This window comes from Arabidopsis lyrata (genome assembly GCF_000004255.2).
Source record: "Arabidopsis lyrata subsp. lyrata unplaced genomic scaffold ARALYscaffold_4, whole genome shotgun sequence".
Classification (NCBI taxonomy): Eukaryota; Viridiplantae; Streptophyta; class Magnoliopsida; order Brassicales; family Brassicaceae; genus Arabidopsis; species Arabidopsis lyrata.
The window spans coordinates 20,791,856-20,815,973 of record NW_003302552.1 but is presented as its reverse complement, the minus strand read 5'-3'; the positions used below and the strand labels follow the sequence as shown (position 1 = coordinate 20,815,973).

The 24,118-nt window shown below is 34.8% G+C and overlaps 4 protein-coding genes across 6 annotated transcripts; 3 read left to right on the top strand and 1 right to left on the bottom strand.

Annotated features, from left to right (window-relative positions):
- Positions 1 to 12,360: 12,360 nt before the first annotated feature.
- Positions 12,361 to 15,436, top strand: LOC9317927 (protein trichome birefringence-like 39). 2 transcript variants are annotated; one of them, XM_021029802.1, is made up of 5 exons: positions 12,361 to 13,075; positions 13,689 to 13,860; positions 14,433 to 14,608; positions 14,685 to 14,843; positions 15,004 to 15,436. In XM_021029802.1, exons 1-5 carry the CDS (start codon positions 12,777 to 12,779, stop codon positions 15,296 to 15,298), a joined length of 1,101 nt encoding a protein of 366 aa, XP_020885461.1. In that variant the 5' UTR covers positions 12,361 to 12,776; the 3' UTR covers positions 15,299 to 15,436. The 2 variants fall into 2 exon arrangements, with proteins under 2 accessions (XP_020885461.1, XP_020885462.1); XM_021029803.1 differs by lacking the exon at positions 12,361 to 13,075 and adding an exon at positions 13,451 to 13,534 and having other exon boundaries at positions 15,004 to 15,370.
- A 93-nt stretch (positions 15,437 to 15,529) lies between these two features.
- Positions 15,530 to 18,217, top strand: LOC9316061 (seed biotin-containing protein SBP65). Of its 2 annotated transcripts, none has more exons than XM_021029801.1 (2): positions 15,530 to 17,573; positions 17,679 to 18,217. In XM_021029801.1, exons 1-2 carry the CDS (start codon positions 15,927 to 15,929, stop codon positions 18,006 to 18,008), a joined length of 1,977 nt encoding a protein of 658 aa, XP_020885460.1. In that variant the 5' UTR covers positions 15,530 to 15,926; the 3' UTR covers positions 18,009 to 18,217. The 2 variants fall into 2 exon arrangements, with proteins under 2 accessions (XP_020885460.1, XP_020885459.1); XM_021029800.1 differs by having other exon boundaries at positions 17,675 to 18,217.
- A 25-nt stretch (positions 18,218 to 18,242) lies between these two features.
- On the bottom strand, positions 18,243 to 19,840 carry LOC9316060 (mitogen-activated protein kinase kinase kinase 3). The gene has a single exon (XM_002879947.2). The coding sequence runs from the start codon at positions 19,795 to 19,797 to the stop codon at positions 18,763 to 18,765; it is 1,035 nt and encodes a 344-aa protein (XP_002879993.1). The 5' UTR covers positions 19,798 to 19,840; the 3' UTR covers positions 18,243 to 18,762.
- Positions 19,841 to 21,686: 1,846 nt separating this feature from the next.
- On the top strand, positions 21,687 to 22,853 carry LOC9316059 (protein COLD-REGULATED 15A, chloroplastic). Its single transcript, XM_002881813.2, has 2 exons — positions 21,687 to 22,207; positions 22,474 to 22,853. Exons 1-2 carry the CDS (start codon positions 22,014 to 22,016, stop codon positions 22,697 to 22,699), a joined length of 420 nt encoding a protein of 139 aa, XP_002881859.1. The 5' UTR covers positions 21,687 to 22,013; the 3' UTR covers positions 22,700 to 22,853.
- Positions 22,854 to 24,118: the final 1,265 nt, after the last annotated feature.

The following is a 24,118-nucleotide window of genomic DNA, read 5'->3' as shown; positions in this document are numbered from 1 at the left end:
TTGGCCAGTGGATGGATAATAAGACTTTCAATTTCTATATAGAAGTCAAGTTATAAGAACTGCAGTTTTATATATAGTTATAGAAAAGAATATCTTTTTAATTCCAAAACGGCTACATGTATGGAAAATTGAACATATCCGTATGTATAAGTAAATTTAACAGATCAATTATATATATTGCCATGATGTTATTTGTTGCCACCTGAGGTTAGATGATACTTCAACATGTGAGCATATGCTGATATGATATGAATCTTCTTCGCCTTCATCATCATCTCCATCAACAATTTAATTTAATTTTCATATTATCACTTTCTAATAAAGAATATCATGTTTAAAACAATGTACCTAATTATAAACATCATATCTAGCAATATAAAGGTAATATTGCAATACCCATTCATGTACTAATGAAGAGAGATTTTTTTTTTTAATACTACTAAAATAAAACTATTATTGTAAGAAAATTATAAGATTTCACATATCTTTGTAATCTACTATCAAAATACCATTATCTTTAGTTACAAAATTTAAATTTCTAACACTAACGAGTAAAACTAATATATTTATGTGTAAGAAATGTTACGTGTTTTCTTAATTGAAAAGGGATTATTAATTATAGATTATATCATATTTTGGAATAATATTTATGGATTTTGCCATTTTCTCTAAAATCTTATGAATTTGCCATTTTTGAAGATTTTAAAAGTTTAAATATATGATTTTATTTTTGTTAAAATACATCTTTTATAAAAAAAATATAAAACCCTAAGAACAAATAAAACCGACTAAACCCAAACGTAACTGGTAAAACGCATGTTAAATCATATTTTTATAGCCTGAAAAATGGTAAGTCCATAAGATTTTAACAAAAATATGGCAAATCCACAAATGTCATTCAAAAAAATGAAAAAATTATAATTGATTCAATTGCAATATTGTTTATAAAAATTTAATTTAAATATATTATTAGTTTTAAGACATAATAGAAAATAATTGATCAATTTTTCGTAAATGAGGGACTGTATGTGCTGTGCAAAACATTCCACATGCACCATGTCTCAAGTTTAGAAGGGTAAGGGTAAAACTATACACCGTACCTTTTAATTTAATACATCATATAGAGTTTGGTAAATGACGTTTTAAGAACTAGAAAATAACGTTTAAAATATTTTAACAAGAAAAAATTCAGCTAATTTTTTTTTTTTTTTGTTTGTTATGGGTTCACTGGCTTTTTTTCGTTATCTTATGCTATATTTTATGACTAATTACAACAGCTAAAGTTTTCAATATATGATTATATGAAGGACTTTTGTCGTTTCCAGTGCAGAAAATATATTATCAGAAAAAATCTATTCCTCATATGTTTCTGCTTTTGTTTCTTTTTTTTTTTTTTTTTTTGGGCAAACATTTCTGCTTTTGTTTCATCTAATAGAAATGAAGACTTAAACGACAAAAGATATGCATACACATTTGACATTTCCATGTGTCCCTTTGAAGTCCGAAGATAAACATTTTGTTGATAATAATTTAGTTAAAGATCTAGTCCACGAGCATTGTCATAGATATTCATAATTATCATTACTTTTTTTTAATATTATTTATAATATTTGTTTAATATATCTTTTTTTCTTCTGCTTTTTGCAAACGCGACCAATCAGGAGATGTCACATCAGATGATACTAATAACAAAAGTATACTGATCAGGTCCATTCTAATTGTTTTGTCCATATAAAAATAATTTATACGCTTGTAATACTATAAAAATATCACTTATATACATGGTCTTATATCAAAGAAAAGTTCTAGTCTCTCAAAGCTCCACACTCAACAAAAATAATGTATGTTTGAAAGTACCAATAAAAATGGATAGTGACATCTTTATAAAATAAAAGGGATTATTCCCAAAAAAAACCTAAATTATTTTTTATTTGGACGTTTAATATCTAATTGTTTTCGGTTGGAAAAAATGCACATATTAATAAAATTGTGCGATTTAATATCCAAACAATTAAATGTTGTTATTTTCATACTCACGATCTAGGAAGCATGGAAGCGCCGTCCAACCTCCGATTCTCGCTTCGGAACCGGAAGCGGGTGCGTAAGCGACCGGAATCGTGATGGAAGCGCTTTCCAGAAAATTGAAGATTGGAAGCTTCTGGGAAGCGTTCGATTCAGACCTGGAAGCGTGGTTTTTTATCAACGGAAGCGCAGCCTTCTTCTTCTCCCCCCCCCACCTAGTTTTTTACTGGTGTGTGAATGTGATTTCTGGTCTCTTCCAAATCATATAAATTCTCCTAAGCTCATGAAGAAAAATATCGAATGCTCATGATTCATTTGAATCCTCTTTTCAAGTTGTCTTCGGTGGTTTCAGTTTTAGATCTAATCGGCGACTCTTCTTCTCAAGTCATCTCCGACAAATTTATTGAAAGGAATCTGACTACCACAAGCCATATTTGGGCTTTAATTTTTTTTATTCTTTTAAGCCCAATTTTGTTTAAATGGCCCGTTTATATGTGTGTTTTAAGCCCAATTAAGACATCCAAAATATTTTATTGTTAACAATGCATTTTCTTACTTTTGATGACTATATTTATTATTCTACATGTTATGTATTTCGTTTGGTTTAAAATTTTCTGAATTATGATACATATCCAATGGTTAGTGTAAAGTAAATTAAATATTCAATAAATCTATATATATAATATATATATATATATATATTTACATTTCCAACACGTACCCGCTTTCTAATTTTTTAAAAAAACTCGCCTCTCCGCTTCCAAACGCTTCCGCTTCCACGTACCCGCTTCCGATTCCATGCAGCTTAGCTCACGATCTCACAACAAAAATAAAATTCTAATTTTATCCTTACTATCTCAATTAATTATTAACTTTTAAATTACGTGACAATAGTTTTTATTTAAATAAAAATTAATTTTATTAATATTTCATTTCTTTGTTATCCCAAAAAAAATTCAAAAAAAATTTCAAAATAATTTGCAGTTTTTTACAAATATTTAATTTTTAAAAATTAAAAATAAAATTAATCAGCAAAAAAATTAGAAAAAGTAAAAAAAAAAATTAGCCATTTTTATGAATTGATACATCTTGAGAGACGATGAAATTCGGATTGAGATTTTGTCGAAAATAGTTTCATTCGTGAATGATTTATATTCGAATAGAGAGTTTCTCACGACGAATAAAAAATTCATATTGATGCTCGTTGATATCATATGCATCACGACGAATCAAATCAAATTGGTTTTATTGGCGATGAAGATTTTGGATATGATTAAAAGGAGATTGTGAACGGCTATCGAATTTGATGGTTGCAAAAGAGGACGACGGAGATTGTTTACCGGTAATTCTCGTAGATATTAATCGAAAAATTAGAATCGAAGAGGAAACGTCTCTTTGACATTGCAAAGACGGAATAAGATTGTACAAATGACTATTTTTAATATTTTTGATTTTCTGCTAATTTTTATGTTTAATTTTAAAATAAAATAATTATATAAATTTAAAATTTATTTTTTAGGCAACATAAAATAAAACATTAAAAAAGTTAATTTTTATTTAAATAAAAAAATAATACCACGTTATTTAAAAGTTAATAATTAATTTTGATGGTAAGGGTAAAATTGGAATATTTTTTTTGTTGTGAGTTCGTGAGTATGAAAATAACAATATTTAATTGTTTGGATATTAAATCGCACAGTTTTATTAGTATGTGTATTTTTCTTCTAACTGAAAACAATTGGGGAATTTTCCCTAAAATAAAATAAAAAAGAGGATAGTGACAATGTGACATGTATGAGAAAAGCAAAATGTAGTGCAAATTACATATTCGTTAATGGAGTAATGTTCATTCTCTAGCCGTAAGCGAAATTATTAGTTTTTTTTAATCCCAAATTAACAGTTTTTGTTACAGTTAAATAGAAACTGCCACTCCATTAACATAGATGTAATTTACACTAGATTTTATTTTACTTTGTATTACCATGCATCATGGTTTTAATTGGTGCGATGATTAGAATAAAATAAGAATTAATTAAATTTTAAATTTATCAAAAGAAATTAATGGGAATATGTAAACGAAAAAAAAAAAAAACTGGATATAGATAGAAATGGCTGTTTTAGACTTTTAGGATAAACGAACATGAAATGTGGGGGAAAGAGTTAAACAACATGATTGGTGACACATGTTGGCCTTTGTCTTTCTCTGTTACTTCGGTCACGCCATCATATCATTGAGGTCGAATTTCTCTAATCTTTTATTCTCTTTTTTCGTAATTTTTTCCTTAACATCTACATTTTTCTAAAACAAAAACATGTATCCCTCTTTTTTTTTTTCTTTTTTTTTTTTTTTTTTTTTTTTTTCATGTATCCCTCTTGTTTTGGTTTGGTTTCAAGGATCGGTCACTTTCCTTCTGATTTCAAGTAATTCGTAAGCGTAAGGTGGGTTCATTTTATTTCGTATATAAGTAGGCCTAAGTTTTGCGCCAAAACATTGTATCGAGTTAGTTAATGAAAACTCTTTAATAAATAAAAAATTAGTATAAAACGCAAACATTTTACTGAATGTACTATACTAGCTCGAATAATTGTGTTGTAATTCGTGTATTTTTTATATAGAAGCTTAAGAAATGGTGTATATTTCTTAAATCATATTTAAAATTTTTGATGAAGTTTAATAGAGCTTAACTATTTAAGGAAACGAAATACAAGAGAATTGAAGAAATAAAAAGGTGAAATCTTTAGCCAAAATAAAATAAAAAGGTGAAATGAAAATTTCTATCAGCAAACCTTAACAAAAAAAAACTAGGGGAGAATAAACACTTGAAAAATAATGAAAATGTGGGAAATTGGCACATGCCACTAATAACACTAACATGTGATTCAAATAATTTTGAGTCTACCTCATGGGAAAAAGAGAGAGAAAATAAGCATTATGTTCTGCATTTCTTCCTTTTTATACTTGATCTAAACAAAAGATACCAAAAATGAATAATATGATTGGTTTATTCTCCAACACATCCTTTTAGACTTGATTTAACTTGACGAAAAAAAAAAGATTCGATTTAACTAAGACTAGGACCAAAATAAAAACATTTTCATCATCCAATTAAAACACACACACGACAACTAGAGTTTATTCAATGAACATAAGAAGGATTCTGATGAATCCACGTTTTCTCAGTTACTAAACTGACGCAACTCTAGTCAAACAAAGTCTGCAACTGCAGGCACATACTTTGATAGTGCCATATGGACTGAATCAGAGAATTGCTAATATGGTCTGTGTTGATGGGAGGACGTACCATCATTGTGCACAAGAGCTACTTAGGTCAAGACGTGTAAAAAACCATGGGGATCGTTTTATTGACCCGAGTCTCGCGGTTGTTCACCATGAAAGACACACTCCTCTCACGTGCATTAGCAAATATTGAGTTAACCAAACCGAAGCCGTAGCAAAACATAACCACAGAGCTAGAGGAATCAGTATTAAAAACATCTGTGACATAATAATCGTGTTGATGGATAAATGGGCCCAATCCCATTTTCACAGGCCCAGATAGAACCTTATTTGGTTATTCCGTTGACGAAAATGGACCCATCTATTAAACTAATTGCGAATTTGCGATCGTACCAACAAAAAAATAAAATAAAAATCATTTTTTTCTCAGTATTTAGGAACTCATTTTAAGTCGAGAGTTGAATTGAATGATATGGCGGATGCTAGGTAAGGGCATCAGTGGCGGATGCACGTTAATGATTGTGGGTGCATTTGACACCATTAAAATTTTAAAAACGTTTTAATTACATTAAAATTTGAATATATATCAGTTTAATTATGAAGCTTGAAACCAACCCAATTATTAGAACTCAACTCATTTGTAAGTTTGACACTATCAAACAATTTTCCTAGATCCGCCACTTAAGGGCAAAAAAGTATTGTGATAGGGACAAATCAAATGTAGATATGCATATGAGGCTATGACGACATGAGTTTGCTCAATTCCACACTTTCTTGTCAAATCTGCCTTAAATCCATTATTCTCGGAAGTTCCGGTTTGTGTCACTTCACTAATGACCTTTGAATTCCCAACTCTATATTAGTGAGACTTTATAGCCCAAATTAACCTTTGGTCTTATTAATTATGTGAATTTCTCACTGTTCATGCCTAAATATTTTGACTCCCCAACTAAATGGTAGTGTCACTGCTACTGCAAATGTGCCATGATAATCCGTAAAACATGACTTATTATAGCATTTCAAAATTATAAGTAAATTCAGATCTACGATCGATTGGCAGTACTTCCTGTATATAATAAATCATATCAAAACAAAAATGATGTTAAAATTAGTAAATATTACTATCATACTACTAAAAACCTAGGTTGCATGGAATCAGAAGCGGGTACGCGGAAGCGAAGCGTTTGGAAACGTGGAAGCGATTTTTATAGAAATTATAGAAAGTGGGTACGTGTTGGAAGCGTATATAAAAATTAATATATATATATATATATACATATATAATAAACATTAAACATTATATCATATAAAAAATTATAATTAACATACAAATCTAATACATAAATTCTAAATATCTCTCTATATTTAAAAATCAAATAGTGTACGTTTACAATAGAGAAAAGTCAAATAGTTCAAAGTCAAAAATTTAAGATCATTCTTCATTCTCATTTTACTAATTCCATCAAATAAAATTGTTTTAAATTTTTTTTACCAATAAAAACATCATCAAACTCAAATTTCTCAAATTTAATTTAATTCAATTAATCATTTCAACATCTCCCTAATAAATGATTCATGCTGCTATCATTTTTCTAACTATGATATTTAAAAAAATAAAATACAAAATTAGTATGCAAAATTAGTTTTGGTTTTTCTTTTGTTCTATAAAAAAACTATCAAAAATAATTTCATATTTCTTATTTATTTTGTGACATCAAATTTTTTAAATGGAATCGCAAGCTTCCAAAATAGAATCGTAAGCTTCCAAGGAGCTTCCAAATTGAATTTTTTAGAAGCGTTATGAAAGCGAGATTCCGAAAGCTTCTGAGAGCTTCCGATTCCGACTAAGATTCCGAAGCGGGAAGCGGACGTCCGACGAAGCTTCCGTGCTTCCTAGCTGAAAACTCATACAAAAGATAAAACTTATTTAGATTATCATTTACTAAGAAAGTATTGATATATCAGTGTGTAAAGAAACAAACGACTATCGCCAGTTGTGTGTTTCTGTCACTTATTTAGATTATCATGAGAGATTGAAAATGGCGAAACGTGGGTGGACCGGTGGACCATTTTTCTTTCACCTCCTTCTCAATTATTGAACTCTTCAATGTCCATCTGATTATTATTGATTGGTTCTATATATATATATTCAGTTATTGAGTAAATAATCGCTTCGTGTTGTCTCAAAATTTGGATTTTTTTTTTTTTTTTTTTTGGGATCTTGATTAACTAGCTGATATACTCATCCTACTTGTTTTCTTGTAATTTTTTTTATTCACAGTTGAGCCTTTCGACCATATTTGTGTGGTTCGTGATACTCAAAAGTTACATGTTATTGTATGAAAAAAGAAGATGAAATACAGGATTCCCATGTTGCCTATGGTGTCTTGCGAATTCCTAGGAATGTTAGGAATGGGAGAACCAGTAATCCCAGTAATCCCAGGTTAGGAGATTAGATTAGTTGGTTCTGGAATCCCTGGAATGTTAGCAATGGGAAGAGTTCACCTTGCTCTCTCTCCTTTTAGTCGAGTAATAAATCCCTTTCGCAGAAAGCTCAAGTATGTAAACAACCTCTCCTTTTAGTCGAGTTACTAAAGTACCTCTCGCAACAAGTACTCGAATCACAAAACTAGATGTAACATAATTAGCGGCCATAACATATACATATTAGTGATTCGTACAAGTCAATGCGTTATTATCCGGATTCAAACTCAAAACTGGCTAGATCTATAAGATCATGCATGTACTAATGATATATTGTATTTTAGATTGGATTGACGAGAAGACATGATTGTGCTGGTTAGGTTGGAATATAAGTGGTTTATTCATAACTTGAGGTGTTGCATGCAAGCTTCCAAACGTTTTATCTCTGTGGTATATATGCATTGTGACTTTTACCAAAATATATATATATATATATATATATATATGCATTGTGAAAATCTCATATTTTGTTCCCTTGTAAGCTCACGAGAGATCTAGTTACAGAAAAATTAATTGTATTAGTATGGATTATGATATGCATATATATATATATATATATAGAGCTAGAAATTTTCTTATTTGTTAATACATTATGGGGGAATTTTCTGCATGGCCTTAAAAATTATCGAGTTCTCGATTGTTAGTGCAATTGTACTTTCATGAGTATCTGGCTATATGGACACATTTAAATAAATAATAGGGGTATCTCACATTTTTCACTTTTTATTTTATTTTCAACACGTCTCATAATTAATTTAATATAAATCCACCGATGTTGTAGAATTTGTAATCTTTTCCTTTTTGTTGTAGGTCTCACATTCTGTTGAATGCCCCTGTTGTAACCTCTGTTCTTATTTAAATGAAAAGGTATGTGTTTAAAAAAAAAAAAAAAAAAAAAAAAAAAAAAAAATCCACCGATGTTCATTTCTTACATTTAATCTCCGTAATCTATAAAAAGAAGAAGAAATTCTCCATAATCACCGGCCAAAAGATGATGATGAGAAGTTGTAGATATTTTTGGGTGTCTCCACATCTCTATACTATTAAAAGAGAAGTACAAATGAAAATGGGTCGGGTTAAAATCAGAAAATTGATCCAAAATTCTGAAATCGGATCTTTGAAATTTTTTTGGAATATAAGTCGAATTAATAATGAAAAATCGAAATAAAATCAAATATTTATGGAAATCAAATAAAATCTGATTGTACTTATGGTAACTAATAATAAAAGCATATTCCAAACAATATTATACATTAATTACGTATAATAAATTTGTTCATATATTTTTGGGACTAATTCCATAACAATCAACATTTTTGTCATTAATTTCGCTCATTTTAGCCAATTATCATTAATTGAAAGATATTTTACTTGCTTCTAAAGATTTCTAGAAAATTTATCACAAATAACCCATCTGTTTTATAAATTAAATTGATATTTTTATTTTGGTCGTGTAAATTAAATAGATATGAAATCCATGTAACTAATTTTAATTTAATTAGATTAAATCGAAATTATGATATTTTCATACCTATAGCTTACCAAAGAAGTTTAATTTTCAATTTATAAAGATTTCTTGAATATGATTTTAGAATTATTCAACAAGATGATAAGTATTTATTAAATTTTGTGAATCATGAAAAATAATAATTAATTTTTAATCATTACACTTCATCTTTCAATCTCTCATCTAAAAAAAAAAGATACATATTCTATTATTATTATGTCCAAACTTCATTTTGTTGTATGACTAAATAATATTCCCATTAGAACTATCAAAGCGAGTTGATTCGTCCCGTTAAGTCCGTTTTGCGATAGACAAAAAATATTTTGACTTGTAGTTAGTCGGTCCGCACGACCCGCGGGTAGCATATATGAAATATAAACCCGTCCCGCGAATGTATGCGGATTTGCGGGATTGTCCATGGATTTTGTTTAAATAATTTTAAAGTAACCAAAATTTAAAATACTACTAAAATAAATAAATAAATCAAAATACTATTAAAAGTTTGTTTAAATTACCACATGTTGAATAAATTATAATTTTATCAATAAATACTAATATGCGGGCTGATCCGCCAATCCGCGGATGAAAACCGATTAAACCTATGACCCACTACGAATTAATCCATGTGGCCCGCTTATTTGCGGGTTTAATATATTTTCCCAAATCTGCCCCATAGTGAGATGATGTGGGCTCGACCCGCGGTTTTTGACCTATTTTGACTGCTCTAATTCCCTTGAATCGTCTAATTTTAGAATTTTAAAACACAAAATTCTATTTTTTTTTTTTTTGGTAAAATGTGAAATTTTATACCATTTTGAGATTTTTGACAGAAGTTACAGAGAAAACAAGAACGGATAAAAGCACGCTACAGAAAATAAAAAACAACATTACTACTCGAAAAGCTTGGGATCGCTGTTGAGAAATTATGGCCAAGTCGCGAGAAGAAACACCGATTCCGAGTCCGCGTAACTCGGAAATTTGCGTGATTGCCACAATACCGAAGTATTGGAATCCTCATCGTTGTTGCCACGAGCCGAACTACCCGAGGCCCGTCCTTAAAACCTCGAGATAGTAGCCTACAGCTTCTCCGAGAACTAACGCAAAAACGTACAGACAACCGCGGACTTCTACACTAGCTCAACGAGTTCGCGATGCCACTTAGACCTATCCGCCGCCTCTATTCAACACTCGGGGAACCTAGCCATAACACCCAAAAGCTCACCTTCACAAATTGAACCGACACCGACAACACCATGAACACCAAAACTCCACCTGAAAGCAAACCGGAGATGAAGCAAAAGGGACGAAACCCAATGGACACGGAGAATCCATACCCATGACAAAGAGGCTGCCACCCTCAACTGCCCACCAATGGAGGAGAGACGTCGACCACCAAACGAAAATCCACAACGTCACTAACCACCACGAACAAACCACAAGAGCCAAAACGACTCTGTGAATTGCCTCCACAAGAGAAGTCCGTCGGATCAATCACACCATCACCGGAGCTGGAGAAAACTAAGGCGGAGAGACCCGAGAAGAGAAGATCCGTCACACCGAGAACTCGCCGAAGTGCCCAAACCACAAGAGGAACGACGACGTCTGAAGAAACACGGTGATGCACCACCAATTTCTCAGATCTGGAGGATGGTCCCACCGTTAGGAGCCGCACCGCTGCTACAATCGCCGCATCAAAGCCACAACCTAAAACAGAGAGAGACACGCCGCACGTCCTTTGCTCCGTGCGTGGCCACTCGCCGCTTTACCACCAACAAGAGACGAAGAGCAAGCTGAATTTGGACACCACCGAAACTTCAAAGGGGAGGCGGAGGAGATAACAGAGAGGAAGGGGAAAGAGAGAGAAGCCCTCTCCGGCCACCGGTGAGGAGCACCGTGACCGGAGAGGCAGAGATCGAGATCTAGGTTTGGTTACTGTAGCGTCGTTCTCTTTGATAAATCGCCGCGCGTACAAAAAAAAAAAAAAAACAAAATTCTATTTTGTAAATCATAATTAATACGATGAGTATATTTATAAACAATTTTACATTTTCTCTACAATTCGTTATTATGAATATTTATAAGTATACTACACGATTCGTTCTACTAAAAACACACACAATATTAAACGCAACGTATGTAAACCAATATTCTCCCGCGGTGGACCGCGGATCCGATCCTAGTATTCACACTATTGCATGAGTGCATATGAGAGTTACAGATTATATCTACTAACAAATTCGATGAAAGAAATATAATTTTTATTTTTTGATAAAGGAAATTAGAGAAGTATTTTTTTTTAATTAGACACGAAAGACTAGGCCTCCCTGTTCATTGTTTTAGTGATAATAACAATAATTACTTATAATTATCGAAGGTTTGCAGATGATTGGACAATGTATGGCTCTTACTCTTGTACTATAGTCTATATATGTGGGGCATTTGTATACTCATATCTACACGTACGTATAAATCGGTGAAAAAATTGCAGTAAAGTCAAAGTTGGACCCGCTTAAGGCTCTCTCACAAACTAAATTTCATGAAATTATATTTTCCTATTTTTTGCATCCTTTACCTACCAAGCCTACTTTTTTTGAGTTTTTCTCATCCTTTCATTTCTCTCGTAATAATGGATCTGTATAGAAAAGTGTATTTGTTAGCTGCCAAGTGACACAAAATATTAACCTATAATTTACCAGCAAATCTTTTCAATATAGTATGCATTTTAAAAAGAATGATAGTTTTTGGATAAAGAAGATGATTTATTATAGATAACACAAAATTGACATTACGGTTTTCATTAGTAACATTGCATAATAACATAAATTGTAGAATGAAAACTCGTAGAATGAAAATTTGCAGAATAAAAAATCGTAGAATGAAATTACTTAAAAAATATGTTGATTGGATACATTTTGCATAATGACAGAATATAATATAATATTAATGTTGGAAAAAAATTCTTGTTAAGTGACATAACATCATATACAAAATTTCTCTACTAATTGAAAAAACAGTTTTCTCAAACTTATGGCCAGTTTGTAGATTTATTTTCAACATCACATATATTAAATGAAAAATCTCAATTATATTCTACTTAGCTACCGCCAAAGTTGGTTTTAAGTCTTGGTTTCAGCTTATTTGAACCAAGTTGACTAAAAAAAATTGATGCAAATTTCAACATTTTCCTACTCTTTGAGAAAATTTACAGAAGCAAAAAGATATTACTAATTTACTACAGTAAAAAAGTTTATAAAAAATGAGAAATTATATTTTGGAACATACCTAGTACCAAATTAAAAAGCACTAATATTAATCGAATAAAGACATATAAAGGATCTTGTTTCTTGTTTCCCCCTTCCCATGTGATGTGAACAATCTCACTCTCTTTCTCTATCTCTCTTTTGAGTTTCTTGGAGTATTATATAACAAATCAGTCCAAGGCACCTCTTTTCTCACACCAATCTCGCTCTCACCAAAAAACAGAGAATCTCAATCTCAGATCGAAGAAACATAGTGAGAGAGAGAATGGGTTTCACTTCCCGAGGAAACCCTTCTTTTCTCTTCTTCTTCTTCTTTCTCTGTCTCTCCACAGTCTCTGCTTACATCAACAACACAAGCAGCAACAATGGAGAAGCAAGAAGAGAGCTAGCTTCTGGGAGATGTAATTGGTTTAGAGGGAATTGGGTTTATGATGCAAAGTATCCACTTTATGATCCTTATAAATGTCCATTCATAGATCCACAGTTTAACTGTAAGAAGTATGGTCGTCCTGACAATGCTTACCTTAAGTTTAGATGGCAACCATCTTCTTGCTCTCTCCCCAGGTTCTTATTCTCTCCTTATCTTCTTACTTTCTTTAATTCAAGAACTAAGCTTTTCTTGTGTTTTCGTTCATATATTAGACAGAATAATAATTTGCACATGGTGGAAAAAATGAACTTTTTTCTTTCTTTGTTTCTCTGTTCTATTGAGTCAAAATCTGTTTTTTTTTTTTCTCCTTTTCATTAATAAATATGGAAAGCTGGAAATTTGGAGAGTTCTGTTTGTTGTGTTTAATGCTATTTACAGAGATATTTAAGCATATTGGTAAGAAAGGTAACAATTGAATTTCAAAGTTAGATAATGTAGTGTATGTAAATAGTCTCTCTCCTCTTGACTCTTTCACTTTTTTTTTTTCTCTTTTTCTCTTCTTTTGCATTTTTGGATTTCAAAATTTGAAACTTTTGTGAGTTGCTTTGGAGCAATAATGTCTCGGAAATCCCATATATTCACTCTCCAAATAGGTCTATAATCGAATCCGAAGCTCACAACCAAAGTGCCAAAAAAAAAAACAAAAAAAAAACAAAGTGCCTTGATTAAGTAAATATAGTACTACTAGATTATAGTTCAAATTGTAACTTTTTGAGATTAAAAATGTTTTTTTGTTTTTGGTTTCAGATTCAATGGGTTGTATTTCTTGAGGAGGATGAGAGGGAAGAAGATAATGTTCGTTGGAGATTCACTAAGCACTAACATGTGGCAATCTCTAGCTTGTCTAATTCACTCTTGGGTTCCTAACACTCGTTACACTCTTCTTCGCCAAAAGGGTCTCGCTTCACTTACCTTTGAGGTTTGTTCTTTCATTTTATCTTATTAATTTAAAACTAGCTAGTGACCTTTTCCCACTCAAATAAGTATAGATATTTATTGAGTTATGATTTTTCAATAGAAATTAAGTGTGTTTTTTTAGCTTTATAGTGTGGAAAGTGTGATAAAAAGTCTTGATTTATTTTATTAACGCTTAGTGATAATTAATAAGATAAAGTTAACTTAAGAAAAGGGATAAAGTGTTTTTTGGTTTGTCTCATTTGATTTGATGTAAAGATAATGCTTTGCGATATAAGTAATTTATTGCAAATGATGTTATAAAAATAGAATTATGACAAGAGAATGAGAGAGCATTTAAGAGATGAACGTGATTAGTGGCCTATTTCCCAAAAAAGAGAATCTTCCGGAATATCATGTCATGTTATAAACTTTATGATCATGAGCCACACAAAAAGAGATTCGTTTTTTCTTTTGTTTTCCCATGATATATATATTTTGAGATAAAAAAGCACATGGCCAGTTAATATATACACATGTATATAAATTTATCTAGTGAACTACTAAATTTGGGTTTTGTAATGGGTACGGACGCAGGAATACGGAGTGACGTTGTTGCTATACAGAACACAGTTCTTAGTAGATTTGAATGTGGAGAAAGTTGGGAGAGTGCTTAAGCTAGATTCCATTAAGCAAGGCAACATGTGGAGAGGCATGGACGTTTTGATTTTCAACTCGTGGCATTGGTGGACACACACCGAACACATTCAGCCGTACGTTGTCTTTCTTTGTTTGGTTCTGTCTTTTTTGAATACTTTGACTAATCTGATGACGTGCGTGTGTTTGCAGGTGGGATTACATGGAAGATGGAAATAGATTGTACAAAGACATGAACCGGCTCGTTGCTTTTTACAAAGGAATGACCACTTGGGCTCGATGGGTTAATACTTACGTCGATCCTTCTAAGACTAAAGTCTTCTTCAATGGCGTGTCTCCTACTCATTACGAGTAAACATACTTCCTTTAATCTAATCTCATTGTTCTCTATAGACTATAAGTCGGTTTAATTGTGTCAAATTGAGCAAGGACTATGTTGTTAACTTGTATGTTAATCCTAGTCATTACTTCACTTATATGTTAGTAAGGTTGATTGGATATTGTTATGCAGGGGAAAGGATTGGGGAGAGCCAATGAACTCATGTAGGAGTCAAACGCAGCCATTTTACGGGAGGAAGTATCCAGGAGGGACACCAATGGCTTGGGTAGTTTTAAACAAAGTGATGAGGAGATTGAAGAAACCGGTCCATTGGCTAGATATAACCGGTCTGTCTCAGCTTCGTAAAGATGGTCATCCTTCTGCTTTCAGTGGGAACCATCCTGGTAACGACTGCAGCCATTGGTGTCTTCCTGGTTTGCCTGATACTTGGAACTTGCTCTTTTACTCTACTCTTTTCTCTTACTAATTCTTGTTATCTTTCTCATCAATGTATAAGTTAACTTAAAGCAACAATCAATTATTTTTAGTTATCTTTTCATTGTGGTCGCTTGATTCTTGACTGAAATAACTCTTTAATAAGACCAACGCACTTGACTCTGTGAAAGGAGAAAATATGTCAAGAAAAGATTAAAATTTCCATGTAATTAGTATAATGGGCTAGAGTAATTTAGATATATTGGGCCTCGTAGAGATGAATGGGCGGGCCTGAAGAAGCCCAGATGCGATGAAGTGTTCGGCTGTTCGCAGTTGAGATAAAAACATCAGAGGCAAAAGTGCACCGGAAAGTCTCCACGTGTACATGTACGGAAAGATACGTGGAGGAAACAAAGATTATTGGCTCAATAAAATTGAACTGATCTCTTCTCACAAGCTGAGTCATCGTGCCTCTCCTACACGTTTCAATAGTAAACTCAACACGTCACAAACCTTTCCCCAATCTTCATGACCGCCCAAATTTCTGTCTTTTCGGTTCTTTGTTTATAAAGAGGAATTAAACAGGTCGATAAGAATCAACAGAGATAAAGAAAACAAAAAGAAAGAATTATCAAATTATCATTTTAAAGTATCTTGGGAAGTGATTGTTAGCATTAACAATGGCGTCGGAGCAAGCAAAGAGAGAGAACAAGGTGACGGAGAGAGAAGTTCAGGTGGAGAAAGACAGAGTTCCGAAGATGACGAGTCATTTCGAGTCCATGGCCGAAAAAGGCAAAGATTTCGACACACAGAGGCATCAAACAGAAGGTGGTGGGACACAGTTCGTGTCACTTTCAGACAAGGGGAGTAACATGTCGGTTTCTAATGAAGGAGAGGGAGAGACGAAGATGAAGAGGACTCAGATGCCTCACTCCGTCGGTAAATTCGTTACGAGCAGCGAATCAGGACCGGGGAAGAAGAAGGATGAGAAGGAGCATGAGAAGGCGTCGCTAGAGGACATTCATGGATATAGAGCCAATGCTCAGCAGAAATCAATGGATACTATAAGAGCAGCAGAGGAAAGATATAACAAGGCTAAGGAGAGTTTGAGCCATGGTGGACAAGAAGGTCGAGGGGGACAAATGGAGGGTAAAGGGCGAGACAGTGGTGTCCGTGTTTCTCACGTTGGGGCTGTTGGTGGTGACGGAGGAGGCGCTGCTGTCTTTGGACATGAATCTCGTGGCAAAGAAGAGGAAGGAAAAGAGAGTGGTGTTCATGGCTTTCATGGGGAGAAAGCACGACATGCTGAGCTTTTGGCTGCCGGAGGTGAGGAGATGAGAGAACGTGAAGGTAAAGAATCAGCCGGTGGTGTTGGTGGTCGGAGTGTAAAAGATACGGTGGCCGAGAAAGGACGGCAAGCTAAGGAAAGTGTTGGACAAGGTGCTCAGAAAGCCGGAAGCGCTGCCAGTGAGAAAACTCAGAGAGCTTCGGGTTACTTGACGGAGAAGGCAAGGGAAACTGGAGACGTGGCGGCTCAGAAAGGACAGGAGGCAAAGGAACAGGCTGCGAGAGCTAAAGAATACACTGTTAAGAAAGCAGCTGAAGCTAAAGATATGGCGGCCGAGAAAGCTCAGAGAGCTTCTGAGTATGCAACAGAGAAAGGAAAAGAAGCTGGAAATGTGACAGCTGAACAGGCGGCAAGAGCAAAAGACTATGCTCTGCAGAAAGCTGTTGAAGCTAAAGAGACTGCGGCGGAGAAAGCTCAGAGAGCTTCCGAGTATATGAAGGAAACAGGAAGCACCGCGGCTGAACAGGCTGCGAGAGCAAAAGACTACACTTTGCAGAAAGCTGTGGAAGCTAAAGATGTTGCAGCTGAGAAAGCTCAGAGAGCTTCAGAATATATGACTGAGACAGGAAAACAAGCCGGAAATGTTGCAGCTCAGAAAGGACAAGAGGCGGCTTCAATGACAGCAAAAGCTAAAGATTACACTGTTCAGAAAGCCGGTGAAGCAGCTGGGTACATAAAAGAAACGACGGTGGAAGGAGGAAAAGGAGCTGCACATTATGCCGGAGTGGCCGCTGAGAAAGCCGCTGCGGTTGGGTGGACAGCGGCACATTTCACCACGGAGAAAGTGGTGCAAGGGACAAAAGCGGTTGCCGGTACAGTGGAAGGTGCGGTGGGGTATGCAGGGCATAAGGCTGTGGAAGTAGGATCTAAGGCAGTGGATTTGACTAAGGAGAAAGCTGCAGTGGCTGCTGATACGGTGGTCGGGTATACGGCGAGGAAGAAAGAGGAAGCTCAACACAGAGACCAAGAGATGCATCAGGTATTGCACAACTTGTAGTAAAGCTAGATCATTGTAGCTCATTTTAGTATGATGATGTTTCGTGTAGCTCAAGAAACTGTGTGTTTTGGATTTGTTTTGAGGGAGGTGAGGAAGAGAAGCGACCAGGGTTTGTTACAGAAGCAAAGAGAGGCTATGGAGAAGAGTACGGAGAAGAAAGAGGGAGTGAGAAAGATGTCTATGGCTATGGACCAAAAGGCACGGCCGGAGAAGCGAGGAGAGACGTTGGAGAGGCGGAGTACGGAGGAGGAAGGGGGAGTGAGAAAGATGTCTTCGGATATGGATCAAAAGGCACGGTCGGAGAATCGAGGAGACACGTTGGAGAGGAATACGGAGGAGGAAGAGGCAGTGAGAGATATGTCGAAGAAGAAGGGGTTGGAGCGGGAGGGGTGCTTGGGGCAATCGGCGAGACTATAGCTGAGATTGCACAGACGACAAAGAACATAGTGATTGGTGATGATCCTGTGAGGACACATGAACATGGAACTACTGATCCTGACTATATGAGACATGTACAAGGACAACGTTGAAAACTAATGTAATGGTGAAATGTTTTGTGGGTTTCTGCTTTTCTTAAAAAGGTCTTTTGTTTTTGTATGTAAATAACAAAGAAGCTCTGTTTCATAGTTCTGGTAAAGAAAAAGCTCTTAAAAGGTTTGAAGAATATATGAGTGGTTTCCTTTGAAGTGAAACTGTACCAACTTTTATCTACTCTTGAAAACTAATTAGATTTAGATCTGTTTCCTTCATGAGCTTGTTTCTGACCAAAAGATCAATAGCAAAACGTAGTGATCCTTCATCTTGTAATATACGTGCGAGACTCATATTACTATATTAGTATTAAAGGACTCTCTCAGGCATTTTAACGAACAACTTGACTACTTAATTATCCCAATGTCCCAAATAGAGAGACCTAAACTTTGTTGCAGACAAAGAAGGGTTGATGATAGGCAAAGCATAGAGAAGTGAGAATGGTTTTTGGTTTTAATAAAGGAATGAGCCTCTCTGCATATATGAGTGTACGCGACGAAGTTATTTAAGCAAAACTGTATTTCATAGACTCATAGTTAATGGTGTAACCCACATTGTGAATTGAGATCTACACTTTGGTATCAACATGTAACTTGATCTACAATTCTAAACTAAGTAACAGAGATGAATTTTCAACACACTATTGAACAGAAACGAAACTAGAAGCTGGAGGCTTCAGAGGCATAATCTTCACTTTCAAGGGCTTGATCTCAACTTTCTTAAACTGTGGGGGCTTTGGTGGAATAATCTTTAACTTCAAGGGCTTCTTCGAAAAATTCGTCGGTTTCTCCGGTGCTAGTTTAATCTTCAACTTCAATGGCGGCAGCGAGAAGCCGGATATCACTTCACCACGCAAGAACCAATGAAACAATAAATCCGAAGCACTTCCTCTCTCCTTAGGGTTCCTTGCAAAACACGTTTCTAGAAACTTCCTTGCATCACACGGTACACTCTCTGGAATCTCCGGCGCTTTACCTTTCAATAGAATAGGCGCAAGATCCTCAAATTCTACCTCCGACCATGGACTCACACCGGTATACATCTCCAGTACTATGCACCCTAACGACCACAAATCTAGGGTTTTCTCAGCCACACCGTTGTGGACTGATTCTGGCGACATGTAAATAGGCGTTCCCACAAACGGTAAATCAACTTCCCAGCAATCCGAATATTCTCCTACTTTTCTCGAAGAACCGAAATCTGAAATCTTCAATTCGTAAGACTGTCTACACGGAAATACAAGTAGATTATCGGGTTTTAGATCGCAATGAACATAACCGAGGCTATGAACAGAGACCAATCCTTGAAGAATCATACGAGTGAAGTCTTTGATCATCGTTTCCGGTAACTTTCTATCTTTGTAACTGTCCATGAAAGTGGTTAAATTCCCTGCCGCTGCGTACTCCATAACAATCTTGTAGACTCGGAATCCGCTGACATCGAAATCCTCTTCTAAAGTATAATTCCCATAGCATTGCACGATTCTTTGACATCCTTTGAGTTTGGATAGAATCTGAATTTCTCTTTGGAGAGAGTCGTAGTCTTCACATTCGGCGGTTTTCACAGCGGCGTATAGCGGCAAAGAGCTGTCGTTGCGTTTGATGTACTTGACGAGATCGACTGATCCGTATGAACCTTTTCCCAAGAACTTCACGAACTCTGTTTTTGGTTGCATCTTCGGAACAACAACAACAAGAGTTATGCTTCGAATCTCTTAGTATCTCTCAAGGTTTTAGGTAACTTTGAGGTGTAAATTTAAAACCCTAGAGAAAACCGAATCTCTTGAAAATTGCAGCGAGAAATATATAGAGAGAGAGAGTTAAAAAGGAAACTATGTTAGCTTTAGGGTTCTTTCAAGTCTGTGACTTTTATATCGGTTAACGTCGGGAGACGGGGAGAGTGTAAGCACGCACCACAATCTACCGTCGTTGTTCACAAGTGATAATAGATCTTGTCCGTTGAGTTTAATTTCTACAATATTAAGTTATTGCATTTTCGATTTCATATTGAATTAGGAGATGTTACTGTCCGTCAGATTCTCGTTTCCAAATTTTTATTATTATAAGGAAATACATCAGAGAGAAAAGTATTACGATACGACGACTGACCTTTAAAATCACTTTAAAAATCTTTCCATTTTTTCGTTATACATAATCTTTTTTGCTAACTAAAAAATCCAAGCCTATATCCATAATCTTTTTGGACTGTAGACTAATCTATATACAAATGCTGACCCTAATTAATAATACTGGCATTAATCCATATATTACAGCTTAAAGGCTCAACATATATGTAAATACTGCAACAAATTTCTTCAAAGAAAAATGTAGAAATAGTTATATCCTGAGATCTACATTTTATTGCATCCACATGCATGTCACTTGCTCTGTGTTATTGTAGCCTTTCTTGTGCTTACCGTTTCTATCCCGTTGTTGTTGATGGGCTGTTGGTTTTAGTATGGTGCTGCCCAGCCTTGGCTCTCCTTTTCGCCCCTTGTCTCCTCGTCTTTGATCATTGGTTTCTGTTGCCTGTTGGGTTCGCTTCCTTACTAAGCAGAGGCTTTGTTTTGATTGAATGTTGTGATAGTCTTTTAAGTTTGCAGATGTGTCTTCTCCTTGGTGTTGTTCGCTGTGATTGATAGCCTCTCGTTCTTTCGTCATTCTCATTCTTGAGGTGGTGGTTTTCGAGGGTTTGGGCCTCGCTCCTTGTCCCTGTTTTCCTGAATTTGTTTAGATAGGATCGCTTTTTGAAGAATTCTATCTAGACGGAAAATAGACGCTTTGGTTGTTGTCGTCGCATCCAGAAGCATGTTTGAGTTTCTCTTTGTGGTTTTGCTTGCCGGGTTATGATTCATTGGTTCTTGGTTTTGAGAGATCGGCTCTCTTCTTGATAAGAGGTGGTAGTTGTTATCTTCGGATTGGCCGCGGGCATCCTTGGTAAATCTCATCGCAGGTGCTTCAGAAGAAGAAGTTGTTTTGCCTTGTTTCTCTTAGCTTATAAGTTGTTTTGCTTATGTTCTTAGGTTTTGGTTTCGGCCTCTTTCGATTTTGGCTTGTGAACTTCTGCTATGTATTTGTCATGTTTTTAGTTTCCCTTTCATAAGACCTATTTCCGGGGATTTTCTTTTCGTCCGCCGGCTTAACTTTCTCTCTTTTGGGCGTTGTAATTTTCTTGGTTCCAAAACAAGTTCATTAATAAAAATCTAGATGACAAAAAAAAAAAAAGTTATATCATGAGATCTACATTTTATTGCATCCACATGCATGTCACTTGATCTTTACTAAGTAACAGAGAAGAAATCAGCATACATGCTGAACAGAAACGAAATTGGAATCTAGGTTATCGAGACACATAGATCGTTTGGGCTATTAGTTTTACATTTAGGCTTGCAACCACGTTGGTTCATTTGTGTAGGCTTTTGGTAGATTTGGGCTTGCAAAACCCAAATTAACTTGTTGGCCGACATACATTTGTTTCTATTACAACAACAAACGCAAAAACACATGAAGAAAATGAGAACGACCCTTTAAGTACTGAAAATTGAAAAAAAGAAATATAGAAATGCTAACATGTAAGTTTTTGTTACCCAAAATGCAATTTGTATGTAACCACAATTTCATGGCCGACCTGCTTTTTTTTCTTTCTTTCTGAAAACCGCAAATATGATTACACGTGGCCTGAAAAGAACGTACAGAAACTCGGTAATGTGCAAAAAAATATCTTACTCTTAATACGTGTAATTTTGGATTCTAATTGGTCTAACGATCTATAAAACGATACTATTGGAGATCAGATTCTTCTCATCTCACTTTGTTCATCTAAAAACTCCTCCTTTTATTTCTTTTGCTCCCAAACAAACTTTTTTTTCCCCACATCTTAAAGATCTCTCTCATGGCGATGTCTTTCTCAGGAGCTGTTCTCAGTGGCATGGGTTCTTCTTTCCACAGCGGAGCCAAGCAGAGCGTTACTGGCGCTGTCAGAGTCGGCCAGAAAACTCAGTTCGTCGTCGTTTCTCAGCGCAAGAAGTCGTTGATCTACGCCGCTAAAAGTGACGGCAACATCCTCGATGACCTCAACCAGGCCACGTAAGTCTAAATTCTTTCTTATTTTAATATCTTGCCTCGTAAGTAATTAAGGATGTTAGTAATCAATGTTTATGGTATATTATATAGATTTTATTGGAAACATGTTATTTTCGAGCTAATTTTATGATTATATTTTACTATCATTAAAGATGAAGATTCATATATACCATAAACATTATCCGATCCGTTCTATTTTTCTAGTTTACATGTATAGCCCTAAATACTAAATATACATTTTGTTACATCTTAATTTAAAAATTATACAGAAAGAAAGCTTCAGATTTCGTGACGGATAAAACAAAAGAAGCGTTGGCAGATGGCGAGAAAGCAAAAGACTACGTTGTTGAAAAAACCAGTGAAAACGCAGATACATTGGGTAAAGAATCTGAGAAAGCTTCGGAGTACGTGGAGGAGAAAGGAAAAGAAGCCGCAAACACGGCGGCTGAGCTCGCAGAGGGTAAAGCAGGAGACGCTAAGGATGCCACAAAGTAGGGTCTTAATCAGTTAATTCAAGAACTTAAACTCGTAGATATATGGATCCATATCCTCTCTCTTCATGTTACAATAAGATCAGTCTGTTGTAATTTCTATTAATTCCACACCAACCAATGAATGAATGAAATAAGATATGGTATATTCAGAATAATGGTCCGGCACCAGCAAAATTACAACCACATCTGCCGTCACACATATCATAAATAAGTCTTACTCGCAATTAGATTGTCTTTGTCCGATACAATGACTCTCCCAAATGCCTATTATAGTAAGTGTGAACCTAAATCACAATGTTATTAAATACATATATATAATGCTCAACAATGTTATTAAATATTGAAAAGACCGAATTAAATAGTGAGTAAGTAACATCGTTAATATATAGTCTTTCAACGGCACAAAGGTGAGTCTGACCTTTATAAGGATGTATGCCACAACACTTATAAGGAGCACATTGCATTACTCAAATACCCAACTAATGTGGGACAAATCAAATAAGCTCTTTCGTCGCTGGTTTCAAGCAAGAGTAATCTTTAAGTAAGCCCTCTGTTTATAAATGCTCAATTTCATATTTCTCAAAATTTAATTTCCTTAAAACTTTTTTTGTTTCTAATACTTTTATGAATAAATTACCGGGTTGGCATTATTTCCAACAATAATTACGAGATCAGGACAGTACACCGGTACTTGCGTATTTGACCATTTTTTTATGCTACGAAATGTCTTTTTTGCTCTTTCCAAGAGCTTTTCGTCGTCACTTTGCTAACACCACAATATCACTTCTCTCTTTCTCTAACCTCGAAAATCAAACTACACAAATCCTTTGGATCTGCGATTTTGAAGACGAACCTCTTTTTTTTACCACCGTATAAACTGGTATTCGGAAATAATTATCTTTTGATTTCTTTATTTGATTTCAAAGATTTTTTTTGTTTTTTTCTTCTGTGTTTATGGGATTTCCGGGTTTGTGGCGTTATCGAAGCATGGGCGATTCAAAATCTGCAAGTACTGCAACGATCGGAGGTATCAGAAGCTTCGGGTGGTGAGGTTTATCGACGAATCGCGGAGATTGAAGTATTTGCGTCCATGGTTGTGATGATTCTTTGGGCGATTCCATGGTGTGTGATCCAAATTCAAGACTGGTACCCATTGGTTTCACAAGATCTCTAATCTCACATGTTCGATTCTCTCACTTTCGATTTCAATTTTACAAATTCGAGTTCGATTTTGCATTATCCGATTTACTATATACTATAAAGCAAGCCCTTGGGTTTACTAGATCCCCTTAGGGTTTAGTTTCCTTTATTCAAAACGAAATTAATTGATGTTGTATTGTGGTTGAAAGAAGAATCAAAAGCTTTGGTCATGGAGTAAGCGCTGGTTGTCGTCCAAGAATAATGGAGAAGAAGACACAAA

Coding starts and splice junctions, on each gene's coding strand:
- LOC9317927 (XM_021029802.1), top strand. CDS start 12,777: ATGGGTTTCACTTCCCGAGGAAACCCTTCTTTTCTCTTCTTCTTCTTC. Junction 13,076..13,688: donor TCTTCTTGCTCTCTCCCCAG/GTTCTTATTCTC, acceptor TTTTGGTTTCAG/ATTCAATGGGTTGTATTTCT. Junction 14,844..15,003: donor GTGTCTCCTACTCATTACGA/GTAAACATACTT, acceptor ATTGTTATGCAG/GGGAAAGGATTGGGGAGAGC.
- LOC9316061 (XM_021029800.1), top strand. CDS start 15,927: ATGGCGTCGGAGCAAGCAAAGAGAGAGAACAAGGTGACGGAGAGAGAA. Junction 17,574..17,674: donor GAGACCAAGAGATGCATCAG/GTATTGCACAAC, acceptor ATTTGTTTTGAG/GGAGGTGAGGAAGAGAAGCG.
- LOC9316059 (XM_002881813.2), top strand. CDS start 22,014: ATGGCGATGTCTTTCTCAGGAGCTGTTCTCAGTGGCATGGGTTCTTCT. Junction 22,208..22,473: donor GATGACCTCAACCAGGCCAC/GTAAGTCTAAAT, acceptor AAAATTATACAG/AAAGAAAGCTTCAGATTTCG.
- LOC9316060 (XM_002879947.2), bottom strand. CDS start 19,797: ATGCAACCAAAAACAGAGTTCGTGAAGTTCTTGGGAAAAGGTTCATAC.